General features: G+C 52.2%; 1 protein-coding gene across 14 annotated transcripts in view; it reads left to right on the top strand.

The window, feature by feature from the left end:
* ARHGEF10L (Rho guanine nucleotide exchange factor 10 like) overlaps window positions 1-12,771 on the top strand; it is a 117,939-nt gene that overhangs the window by 33,739 nt on the left and 71,429 nt on the right. For 8 of the 14 annotated variants that reach the window (XM_053280544.1, XM_053280532.1, XM_053280537.1 and 5 more), the window contains 7 exons: window positions 833-860; window positions 6,225-6,316; window positions 6,624-6,707; window positions 8,052-8,221; window positions 9,899-10,015; window positions 11,155-11,263; window positions 12,644-12,745. In XM_053280544.1, the coding sequence (XP_053136519.1) occupies window positions 833-860; window positions 6,225-6,316; window positions 6,624-6,707; window positions 8,052-8,221; window positions 9,899-10,015; window positions 11,155-11,263; window positions 12,644-12,745 (702 nt within the window). The remainder of the gene's footprint in view (window positions 1-832; window positions 861-6,224; window positions 6,317-6,623; window positions 6,708-8,051; window positions 8,222-9,898; window positions 10,016-11,154; window positions 11,264-12,643; window positions 12,746-12,771) is intronic. The other 6 variants (XM_053280539.1, XM_053280535.1, XM_053280541.1 and 3 more) reach the window with 4 other exon arrangements.

Here is a 12,771-nt window from a genome sequence, read left to right as displayed (position 1 = left end):
CAGGCTGAAACATTTTACTGCTGTTGTAGCATGTAATCTGGAAAGCGCCTAGGTGATTTTAAACTAGTTCCAAACCGGTTTCAATTGTCATCCATGTCTGGATTCTTCTCCCTCGGTCCGGGCTCTTCCAAGCCGTGGAGTTTTCAGGTAGCTAGAACAGGCTCTTTCATGCCGCAGACACAATTTTCTTACGCGTTCCTTTATTGATTACTGCCTTCGTTCTTCTTGGTCTTCTGGGTGGGTGTTTTTACCAGAGGTGCTCCTATAATTATTTTTCAACATATCACCCATACAGCAGCAAGGACTGATCGACATTTATGTCCTGTCAGCTTAAAACAGCTCTGGCGTCTGCTCGTTGTGACTTTGCTTAGTCGTAGAAATTTAGAAGGCGAGGCATTTCCTGACGTGGACATAAAAGGAACGGGAACTGCTTTACCTGCTGGATTTCTGCACGTGTCAGGCTAGTACAGAAGGAGCAGAACTGGTAAAGCCACCAGAGTTAGCACTGCCTAATGCAAGGATAAGTCACTGAACATTGTAGCTTCAATGCCAGTTTCTTGCTATTGGCGCTCTGCGATACTCCCCAAATGTTTTAGGGACATGGCTGTTTGGCAGGGACATAAGACCATACAGCCTGCTGCCCAGAAGCGGGCACAAAAGCAATAGCTTTGCCCAGCAACTGGGATTCAGATAGACTGCCTCTGAACAGGGAAGCTCATAGCCCACTGCGCATAGCGGCCTCCTGGGGAATGTTGGTTCTGAAACGACACCTGCGTGGGATGGTTTCCAGGGTCCAACTGATGGGCTTCTTTCTTCTTTTTCCTCCTGACAGATTTCTTGGGACCACAAGCACAGTCAGAGTAAGTAGCCTTGCATTTATTTGATGCTTAAAATAACAAGGAAAGGATGCCTTGGGACGTGATGCTTGTGGGCTGGAGAGAATAATGTTGCTCTTCCGTGTTGCATGGTTCTGTGTCCTGTTCCCTAGGATGGGCGGGTCCCTTTGGGAAGCTCCCCTGCTCTGCACCTGTATAGAGGTCACGATGTAATCCACGATGTAATTCCAGATATCACTGGAAGCCCACAGGCAGGAGTTGCGGGCATGTTGTCTCTCCTGCTGTTGCTCCCCTGCAACTGGTACTTTTTCACAGCTGCTGCACATTGAGTCGACCCTTTCACCCCTTTCACCGAGCTGTCCACCACGACCTCAAGATCCCTCTCCTGGTCAGTCACGGACAGCTCAGATCCTACCAGTGTATATTTGAAGTTGGGGTTTTTCGTCCCAATGTGCATCACTTGACACTTGCCAACACTGAAATGCATTTGCCACTTTGTCGCCCACTCCCCCAGTTTGGAGAGATCCTTTGGGAGCTCCTCACAATCCGTTTTGGATTTCACTACCTGGAAGAGTTTGGTGTCATCTGCAAATGATACCAGCAGTCTTAAGACTTGTAAGTAGATGCAGAAGATTGGCCGTGCCTTAACCCTGCTGTGTTGCTCTGTCTGCCCAGCAGCTGAAGGGTTAATCGGCAGGTAGCTGCCTTTTCCCTGCCCGCCCCAGGTCTGCTTGGGCTTCCTGGACATGCTGCCCTCCGTTCCCTCCCTCCCTGGTGATAAGTGAGGTAGCTTTTGGGAGGCGGCCAGAATATGGCTGGCCTTGAAAGCTAGAGGTGATCTCTGTGGTCGGACCCGGCAGCAGCGCTGCTTACAGGTGCTTCGTCCTCCTTTTCCCCCTTCAGGTAAGGCAGGCAAGAGGCCGGCTGGCTTGGAGAGAGAGGGGCTCCTCCGCCCTGCCTTTGTCTGGTGCACAGTGGGGAAGCTAGTGACGCCCCGGTCCAGATTTCAAGCCATTGTTCTTTGAGCTGATTCCATCTCTGCACCTTTGCAAATAGAGGCCCTCGTTGGGTGTCTCCCTGTCCCTCTGCCATTCCTTGCAGTCATGTCTGACTGGCAACTGCTAGAGGCTTCGTTTAAGCACACACACCCCCAGGCTTCATGAGAACGCCCCCCCCCCTTTGAAGTTTGCCTGGAACCGCAGAGTCCCTTCCTCTTGTTGTCGGACAAACTGTGTTTGGGTCTCCCCTCTGTTCCGAGAGAGGAGAAGGACCTTATTGTGTTTCTGTGCTGACTCGAACTCAGGCTCCACAGAGGTGTGGGCAACTTAACTGACTTCTTTACAGGGTTGCAGGCGGGTCTCTGGCAGGACTCCTAAACCAGGCCTGTGGCAGGGTTTATCTTAAAGGAGCCAGATTAGGGGGGTGATTTCCCTCCTCTCCCCTCCCCTCTGGCTCAAAGTAGCCACGAAGTAGTGGGCCATGGTATTTTGGATCATGGCTGTGGCAGGGGCCAGCTAGTGTTTAATCCCAACACAGCTTCCTCCAGTGAAGGGTTCTAGCTTGAAGCAGAGCACCTGCTTTGCATCCAAGAGGTTCCAGGTTCCTTCTTCAGGATTTCTAGTTCCTGTAGCCCGGACAGGGAGAGACTTAGGAGAGCTGCTACCGGTCAGAGCAGGCAGCCCTGGGCTTGGAGAGTGGCTGCCAGCCAGAGCTGGAGGCACTGAGCTCGATGGACCGACGCTCGATGGACTCCGCATGAGGCAGCTTCTTATGTTGCTCTGACCTTGCTGCCATCCCCTTCCCTTCCCTAATAAGCGGGGGTGGGTGGGGGTGGGGAGAGGACAGCTTGGCCTGCTCCTTGGGGGGATTTCCTGCTTCCTTACTGTATTCGCTTAACCGTGGCACTTGGCTCGCTTCCTCAACCCCCTGAAGGGCGGGCAGTCAACTGTGTTCGCAGCCTGGGCTGTGTTTGGATTGCAAACACTGCAGAGGAGGAGAGTTGGGCCATAACTACACTAGTTAAACTTTCCGTTGAAATTCTTAAAAAAAAAAATCCTTTAACTGGTTTTGGGCCATCTAGCAAGCCAGAGGTTGCTGGTTTGAATCCCTGCTGGTATGTTCCCCAGACTATGGGAAACACCTCTATCGGGCAGCATCCATCAAGACTAACAACCACTCCCGTTGCCACAAACGAACTGCACATATGTTTGGAGCACACGGCAGCCTTGACGGAAGTGCAGATGATGCATCCAAGGGAAGGTGACAGCATGAGGGGCAGGGAGCGAAATATGAGCTCTGGCATTGGGTGTGTGTCCGAAGAAGAGTGAGAGATCTCTTGCCGGAAGGATGGGGCAGAAACAGAAGGTTGGGGATTTCCAGTGTTTCATGGAGTGCCAGAAACTGGAGGAGGAGGATGGAGGCTCCATACTGGCGCCTTGTGGCCGCTGAAGGCAAAACACTCATTTGATTATTCTGCCTAATAGTTGTGACAATGTTGGTAGGCTTGATTGCAAGAAAAAACTCCCCCTTTTGGTTCCACACCCACTTTTTTTGAACTGAAGCAGAGTCGGCTCTACTGTGCTGCGTGGAGGCATGGCGGAGGCCATGAAATTAGGAGCATGGGAAGCTGCCGCCTGCTATTGCCCACATGAATTGGCAGCAGCTCACCCATCCAAATGCAGACCAGGACAGAACCTGCTTAGCAAAGGGGGCAATCCACACTCGCTGTCGCAAGAGCCTCTGTTCTCCCATAATGCCAGAATCCAGGGTCACCCAGTGGAATTGATGGGCAGTAGCTTCGGGAGAAACAAAAGTCCTTCTTACAATGTATACCTAACCCCTGGAAGACCCTGCCACAAGATACAGCGACGGCTTCTCGTCTTCCTCCCCCATGAATTTGTCTCCGTGGATATTAGCCGTGATGGCAAAAGGGGGACGGATGGCTAATGGATGCGGACTGAGCAAAGAGGCACCTTGCAAAGTGGTGATTCGCCTATATTTAGCAGGGGGAGAGCAACTGGCCCTATCCGGCCCCAGCACAGCATCCCTCCAGTGGCAGTTGCTGGTGTCTGTCTTACATTTCTTTTTAGATGGTGAGCCTTTCTGGGGACAGGGACTCATTTATTTATTTATTTATTTATTTATTTATTTATTTATTTATTTTTCTGTATAAACCGCTTTGCAAACTTCATTGAAAAGCACTATATAAATAGTAGTAGTAGTAGTAGTAGTAGTAGTAGTAGTAATGAAATATTTTTAGACGCATGAGGCCTAGAGCCTTGAAGAATTAAAGCTCTGGGCTGCCAGGATTCTGCTCCGAGCCAAAATTCCTTTGGTGTGTCTCCTTTCCAGCTCCGTGCTCTTCTGGATGAAAAAACTGGCATGGCCGGCCGGCATATGTGTTTGTGTGTCCGTGTCCTGCCTTGTCAGAAACGCCCTTTGGGCTGGCTTTTCGCCCGTGGGCCCTGACAGCTCCCGGTGGCAGCCTGTCCTCTTATCTCTCCCGAGCGCTTCTCCTTTTGTTTTTGCTTTCCAGTAAGAGGATTTTTATCAGGCTCTCCATTAAGAGAGGGAGGCGAAGTGCCTGTCTTCTGGCAGAGCTCAGCCCAGGGAGGCCTGGGAAAAGACGGCTGGTTCAGGGCGGGGCGGGGAGCACCATATTGATTGCTCGCCTGTGTGCCGGCATCATCATCTCGCCCGGTCAGCGCAAGGGCGGCGTGAAGGAGAGAAATGGTGCCTTACTGCAGTGTGGGGAGGAGGCTGAGCAGGGGATAAGATCGGGGTGAGCGTTGGAAGAAACAGAGAAACAGCTGCAGGGCCTTTTGGGTACGTTGTGCCAGCAGATTTTTGCATGCCTTCTTCTAGCATCTTAGTGGCTAATTGCTGGACCCGTTGCCAGAAATTTGGCTGTGGGCGAGTCCGAAAACACAGTGGTGTTAGGGGTGTATTGTAACTTAATGCAAAAGAGCAAGTATATAGAGATGGGATCTAACTTATTATTATTTTTTTCCCCATAAGGATGGGCTGATTTTACTTGGGTCTTGCTCTTCATCAGGGCTCTCTGCCGTCTCCCTTCCCTTTGAATGGAGGGTCAGAGCTGTCTGTGCCTGCTTAGCTTTGGCAGTAATGCAGGTTACATTGGAAACTGCCTTATACCGAATCAGACCCTTGGTCCATCTAGCTCAGCATTGCCTGCACTGACTAGCAGCAGCTTCTCCAAGGTTTCAGACAGGAGTGTCTCCCAGCCCGACCCGGAGATGCTGCCAGGGAGGGTATCTGGGACCTCCTGCATGCCAAGCAGATTCTCTGCCACTGAGCTGCGGTCTCACCGCAAGCTGGTGCCTTGAGTGTTTGCTGGATCATTTGCTGAGACCAGGCAATCATAAGCGTGGACAACAGGCAGGCTGGAATCTGCTGGTAGACCTCTGTGCAACTTGCAGGGGGTGGGCAAAAATGTGCGACTCCTTGTTGTTAAACAATGGGCAACTGATGAGCAACTGATGGCTAGAGGCCACCTCCAGGCTCAGAGGCAGGATGCCTCTCAATCCCAGTTGCAGGGGAGCAACAGCAGCAGCAGGAGAGAGAGAACACCCTCCCCTCTTGCCTGGGGGCTCCCCAGAGGCATCTGGTGGGCCACTGTGGGAAACAGGATCCTGGTCTAGATGGGCCTTCTTGGGCCTGATCCAGCAGGGCACTCCTTATGTGCTATGTATCTCTCTGAGTTTCCGTGCCAGCTCATGGCCGCCAGGTAATTGCTTTTATTGTGGTATCATGGCCGCCAGGTAATTGCTTTTATTGTGGTATCATGGCCGCCAGGTAATTGCTTTTATTGTGGTATCATGGCCGCCAGGTAATTGCTTTTATTGTGGTATTTTCATGTGTGTGTGTGTGTGTGTGTGTGAGTGAGTGAGTGAAATAAGCTACCTTGAGTTCTTAGAAAAATAGGTGGAGTATACATTCTTAAATAAACCAACCAGAGTTCCCTGTAACAGGGATTTCCAGATGTTGTTGGCTAAAACTCCCATAATCCCTGGCCATTAACCATTGCAGCTGGAAATGCTGGGAGTTGTAGTCAACAACACCTGGAAATCCCTGTTACAGCAAACACCGGAACCCACCAAGGTATTCTAGTTTCAGTTCACTGAAAAAACCCTCTCTGCACTCCAGTTTTGGCGGTTCGGTTCAGTTCAGCTCCCTTGGCTGGGATGCAACCATGAACAGCTGCCAATGCTGGTTCCAATCTGCTTTTACGCCTTCTTTAGGGTTTCGGGTTACTTGTGGTGTTCCGGGGAAGGGGAGGACCTGGGTTATGGGTCTTGCTGTACAGGGTGCAGCTGGAGGGACCAGCACCTTTTCAGTGGGCTTTCAAAGCTACCTTTCTGCATCCAGGTTCCTGGGAGTCGTCAGCAATGGAGACGTGGTGGGAAGCTCACAGCCTGGGGTCCGAGCCTACAGCTGGAAAAGGAAGAGCTTCCGGAGAGGTAGGACTGAGACATTCTGCTGGGGATTGGGTGGGGAATGAAATGCATGTGCCTGGACTGTGGAGATGTGTGCGTATTCTCGCAAACCGGTTCTCATTGCGGCCTCACCTTGAGTCTGTGCTAGCTTGCTGGTTGACTGAAAGGAGCCGAGGCTACACCGTGGGACCTGCAGGGCCTGTGCTGAGCCCGCTGTCGAAGGGAGATCCACCCGTTCCTCCTCCCATTCTGGTTTTCAAGGTTTAAAATTCATCCCGCATTCTCCCCGGGGCTCTGACTTCAGCCTGCCCTTATGTTGCTTTCGTTCCAGGCGCTCGGTTTAATCCCCCAGCACCCGAAGATGATGTGATCTATGATGACGTTCCTTATGAAAATGTGGACCCCGCTCAGTATGGTACGGCCCCTCCCGCAGTGCCTCCCTTGAGGTGTCTGATCCGGTTTCTCTCTCCTCAAGATCCTCCTTTCTCATCTCAGCCTTATTCACACATTACCTTCCACACAGGTACAACCTGTGTGCAGCGCATTCAGGATTCTTGATCTGTATGCAGTTACAGAATTCACACATTCTGTTTGGCCATCTTTCCCCATATATATCTGCCCCCAGACACCTCTAGAGGTGTGCATTGTATTGTGTGAATAGTGCTCTCTCTTCCTCCCTTCTCCTCATCCTTCATAGCATTCCCCTTTTCTCATCTTGGTGACATTCCTCACAAACGGCTCTTTCTGAAAAATGCATAAACATAACATCATACAATAAACCAGGTGGACAGTGACTAGAAATCTTGATATTCTGAAAGGAGAGAAGGCATTTGGCATTGCCCTTGATGTGTTATTAAGTCAAACGACTAATTAAAAAATAATTAGTTAGATTATTTTTAAGCTAAATCCATTGTTCGCCAAAAGCACCTCTGTTTAGACCTTTGTAGCCATGATAAAATGCTGCATTTGATCCATTTCATCCAGTGATCGCAAACTTTACTTTGTGTTTAGAAATAAAAAAGTTAGAAGGATGGGTTCAAAAGGCTTGCAGGCCCTGGAAAACCAAACCTCTGCCAAAGGGCTTGGTTTCTGCTTGTTCAATGAATTTAGTGCTGATAAGCAACAGAGAATGAGGTCTATTCCCTGATTCTTTCAGGTTCGGCCAAAATGCTCCTGAATGTGGAGTGTTGTTGATATTAAGAACATGAGAACAGCCCTGCTGGATCAGGCCCAAGGAGGCCTCTCCAGTCCAGCACCCTGCTTCCCACAGTGACCACACCCCCATGCCTCTGGGATTTCACACTCCTGGTGGGGTTGAACCTTCCTGGAAAACTTGGAGGTCCTCTCCTTCCCCCTCTTCCACCCACAACGTGCACAAATATCCCGTGAGAATGGCTCTCTGCATATGCTCTTTCTCGCCATCACTTCACCTGCTCCAGAGCTTCCGTGAAGGGCCCTCGTGTGGAAGCAACCTGAGTTAAATGCCGGCATTTCCCTTGCTCTGATTTCATCTCTCTTTCTGCATTCTGTGTCTGCCTTTCTCTTTCTCCATTCAGCAGCTGCCTCGCTTTGAGTTTGGAATCTCTGTTCCATTTAATCTCTTCTTCCCCCTTCTGAGTTTCCTTAGAACTTTCTTGGTCAGGAACTTGGCCCCGTCCGGCCATCTCCATCACTTAACCCTGGCTGGCCCCATGCCTTGGCCCTGGCACTGATCCATAGCCCTTTCCTAAATGGTGCCTTGGTCTTCCCTCCTCCCCAGATTCAGAGAAGAGCCTCATTTATGAGGACGTCCATCATGGCAAGGAGCTGCAGGAGGCCGATGATTTAGGCTGGAGCTCCAGCGAGTTTGAAAGCTACAGCGACAACTCGGGCGAGGAGAACAAGCCGGAAGCCGGACCTGCCAAGCCCAAGGTGTCCTTCCAGCCCAAGGTAATGGATCCTACCAAATCTCGGTGGGTGGCTTGTGGGGTAGACCAGAATTCCACGAGAAGGATCCAGCATCCTCTCTCTATGCGAAAATGTTCGTCTTTTTCATTGTAAGGCCCGGGGGCCGCCCTCAACCCTAAGTGCGGCGTCCCGACTAATGGTTTGTTGGGCCTGTGTGAAGCTTCGGACGAAGCTGAATCCTCTGCGCAGTCCTGCTGGCAACATGTGGAGGCGACCACTCTTACCGTGCATGCTCACCACGGCCCAGCTCCCAGGGGGCTCCTTTGAGGGAAACGGAGCCCTCTTGAGGTCTGGCCTCTTCTTGGAAGGCGTGCATGGATGGCTGGGATTTGTATCGCGTCCCCGCACTTTCCTCCTGGAGGCCCTAAGCGAGGGCTCCGTCTCTCTTAAAAGGGCCCGCCCAGTACTGAGCAAAGTGCAGTACGTGGGAAATGACTCTCAAAGGGAAGGTTTTTATTGGCAAAGTGGCCCCCGCTTGAAAAATAGTGAAGGGCATCACCGTTCAGGCCTTTCCAAGTCCTGGAGTTTGTATCCCTTTACGTAAATGTTGAGAATAGGCTGAGATCGTTTCGGCCCCAAGACCGCCAATCGTTCGCTTTGCCCGAGTCTTTGGAATGCACCTTTTCACTGAGAAGCTCACCTGGCGGCTATTGGAGCAATAAAGGGAAGCAATAAAGAAATCACATGGGAAGAGGCAACATTTTCGTAAATAAATACCACTTAGTACTTGCCTAGCGAGCAAGAGGTGGCTGGTTCGAATCCCCCCCCCCACTGGTCTGTTTCCCAGACTATGGGAAACACTTATATTGGGCAGCAGTGATACAGGAAGATGCTGAAAGGCATCATCTCGTACTGTGAGGGAGATGGCCATGGTTAACCCCTCCTGTATTCTACCCAAGACAACCACCTATATCTCTGTGGTTGTCAGGAGTCGACACCGACTCAACGGCACACCTTTACCTTTATTTGGTAAATAAATACTCCAGGAAAGCTCCCCTAGGGACAATGTTAATCAGAGCAGCAGGAGCAGGAAACAGAGATCATCAGGGCAAGTAAAAAGCCCCTCTGGAAGATGCCTGGCATCAGGAAGGGGGTAAGGGAGGAGCAGGAGAGCTTGCCTCGGGAGGGAGTTGTGCCGCTGAAGGCCCCGCCCTGCGTTGCGATCCGCCAGTGGGGGCACACCACAGAGGGGCCTCCGAGGAAAATCCCGGCGTGTGAGTTGGCTCTCCGTGGAACAAGCAGTCCCCCTTAGGAGACCCCGTTGGCTTGCCTCGACACCCTTAAGGACTAGGAGCGTGGTTGAGAAAGAAGGGAAGTAAGTGTGGGAGTCCACGGCCTGTGAGAAATGGGTCCCGGATGAACGCAAACATCTGCTTCTGGTTTCTTTTCTCCTTTGGCTTTCTTTTAACCACAAACCGACCTGGCTGTCCTGCTGTCCGGGGGAAGGAGCCTGCATCCAAAGGTGGCGGTGGTGGCAGAGCCGCTTTTGGCCTGCCCTTGTCCTAACTCTGCAGCTAACCTTGTGTCTGGCTTTGCCTGCGCCTTGCTCGAAATGTCTGCTGCTTACCTGGGTCTCTCTCTCTCCGCCTCTCTCCTCCTCCCCCCACCCCCTCCACTGCTTCCTCTCCTACGTGGGCGCTGGCATTTGGGGGCTGGCAGCTCTCCCCAGACCTCCATAGGCTAAAGGAGAGATACTCCAGGACTAAGAGGGACATTCTGGCTTTGAGAGTTGGGGGGAAAGACATGCAGGAGCTGAAGCAGCGCTACGACTGCAAGGTACTGTCTCCCTCCTCCCCCCCGGACCTTGAATGTGGCTTGCCCTCTCTTGCTCTTTGCCTCCGGGCTGTGCAGCGTGTGCCCTCTGCTCCAAACGGGGCCTGTGTGCTTCCGCTGTCTTTCTTCTCTGCTTTGCAAGAATTAACCATGGACCTCAGAACAGCCCTGCTGCTGGGTCCGGCCCAAGGAGGCCCATCTAGTCCAGCATCCTGTTTCACACAGTGGCCCACCAGATGGTTTTAGCTGGGGTTGGGGCGGGAGGGGGGGAAGAAAAACAAAAAACACCTTCAGTCATGCAGCATTAGAGTCGTTAACAGGGATAAGGCAGTGACGGAGCTCATGGGCGTTGCCTGCAGAAGGCCCCAGGTTCAATCCCTGGCAGCGTCTCCAGGTAGGGCTGGGAGAGACCTCTGAGCCCCAAACTCTGGAGAGCGGCTGCCAGTCAGAGTGGGCAGTGCTGAGCTAGAGGGACTGATGATCTGACTCGGTATAAGGCGGCTTCCTAGGTTCCAGTGGGGTTCGCGACTGTCGTGGTAGGATGGGAGGAAATGGTAAAGTGGGAGAAGATACAGAAATGAACTGGGTCCACAGAGCAAGGGGAGAGGGGTGTGTGTGTGTGTGTGTGCCTCGTCCCACCCTTGCACCGTCTTCTTGCTCCGTCTGAACCTGCAATGTGCTCCCGAAATTGCAAATAATAAGTCAGAAAGGGCAGCTTAGAACAGTCGGGGCTGGAGCTTCTTCCCTACCTGCGGGTTTGCGTAGGTGGGGAGGATCTGGTCCGCAGCCCCCTCAAGGGGATCCTCTGCGGCTCCCACCACACCCGTCACCCTTGGCCCCGAAGTCCTCTCTCTTCCTCGATGCGTTCACGTTCCCTCCTCTTCTCCCAGTTATGCTTCCCAGTGTGTCTGTGGCATTTGCTCCTGCAACGCACCATTTCCTTTCTCCTCCCTTCAGGCAAGGGTTCTCAAGCTTGGGGGATGTTGGACTACAACTCCCATCATCCCCCTGGTGCAAGGGTGACCTTCTGAGGATGACCTTCAAGTTTGGGACTCTCTGCCAAACTTGGGACAGCTGGAGCTTTGCTAGGAAAGGCTGATCTTTTCTTTGCCTCCTCTCTCTTTCCTCCCTGTTGGGTGCAGATGACGCAGTTGATGAAAGCTGCCAAGAGCGGCACCAAGGATGGCCTGGAGAAGACCAAGATCGCTGTGATGCGGAAAGTGACCTTCCTGCACAAGAAAGAAGTCCCAGGTAGTCTTTATCTCTCTCTCCATGTATGCGGCGCTTTTCCAGGGTCACCCATATGGGACTTCTGAGCCCTTGGAGTCTGCTGTGGGTCTTTAAGGGCCAGCCTAAGTGTGCTGGTTCTTCATATTGGTGTTCGGAGGTAGACTGCCTCTGATCCTGGAAGGTCTATATAGCTGCCTGATGAATAGCCACGATAGCCCCTTCTTCCTCCATGAGGTTGGTCAACCCCCTGTAAAAAGCCACCCAGTGGCCAACCCCATACCAGTCCGTTCATTCATGCGTGGCGTGATGAAGGGCTTTCCTTCTGCCTGCCTTGGTTATCCTGCCTTTCAGTGTCATGAGACTCAATGGGGCTGCCCCTCTCCTGTTTTGCTTGCTCCTCCCTCTGGGTTTCCCCTCTCTGCTCCCTGGGCTTTGTTTGCATCAGAAATTTCTCCATTTCACCATCGGGCAAAGCCACGTTTCTGTTTCATTTTACTGTTCTTCTGCCACTCGCTAGCGAAACTCAGAGTCAGAGAGTCAGAATCACCTCTTATGAGTTCCCAGAGGAAAGCCGTTTCCCAGGACTCTGGGAACGCCTTCCAAGATGCTGCAAGGGTTCAAGCAGGCTCCGTTTCCCTTCACAGCATTTTCCTGGTGCTGGACGCGGTGAGAATGTTCAGCTCCTCATGCTGTCAGCTTTGGCTGAAGATTCTCACAGGCCCAATAAACAATTAAGAGGCCGCACTTAGGATTGACGAGGACCACCATTGGTCCTCAGACCCTGGCTTAGATCTCTTTGGTTTCCCTGATTGAAAGCACCCTGTTCTTTGCTCCTTAACATGTGCTGGAGCAGAGCACCTTGGTTGTTTCTGGAAGGTGAGGTGGGCATGAGGTTGGTGGGCTTCCCAAGATTTCTAAAGAAGAGGAGTCACGCACACGCACGTGGAAAGCACAGAGTTCCCCACCATCTGCCGAGCAGAGATTGAAAGCAGGGCATCCATAACCACAAAGCCCACTTCCTTCTTCCTCCTGGACAATTGCACAACGTTACTTGGGGTGACTGCAGAATTTGCTTACACAGGAGGAAGATGCACCAGGAACAAGTTGAAATGTGTTTGGTGGTTTGGGGTTTTGTTTTTTTGCCTGGGTTCTGCATCAGCATTGCCAGTTTTAGGAGGGAAGTCGGGGCCCCTGCGCTGCGTGGCTGGCCAGTTGGAAGCAGCATCCTCCAGCCGTGGAAGCCAAAGATCCGTTTTGCATTGCTTGGGCAAAACCGCCGGGGTGGGCCGTGGGTTGGACCCTCTTGCTGCTGAGGGTACTTTGCTGTAGAAAAGAGGCGGGTGCGTCCCTGAGGGGCGGAGAGTAAGCACTGTCTGTCTTGGTAACACTTCCCACATCTAGGGGATGGAGAGCCCAGCCGGAGTGCGCCCGAGATGGGACGGAAGCGTTCTCTTTCTTGGACTGGGGAGCTCTCCAAGGCTCACAGGGTGTGCTCGGAGAGAGGTACGGATCCAGCCGCCCTGGATCCT

This window comes from Hemicordylus capensis, chromosome 16 (assembly GCF_027244095.1).
Source record: "Hemicordylus capensis ecotype Gifberg chromosome 16, rHemCap1.1.pri, whole genome shotgun sequence".
Taxonomy (NCBI): Eukaryota; Metazoa; Chordata; class Lepidosauria; order Squamata; family Cordylidae; genus Hemicordylus; species Hemicordylus capensis.
Note: the sequence above shows the minus strand (reverse complement) of the source record. Positions and strands in the feature narration are given on the sequence as shown.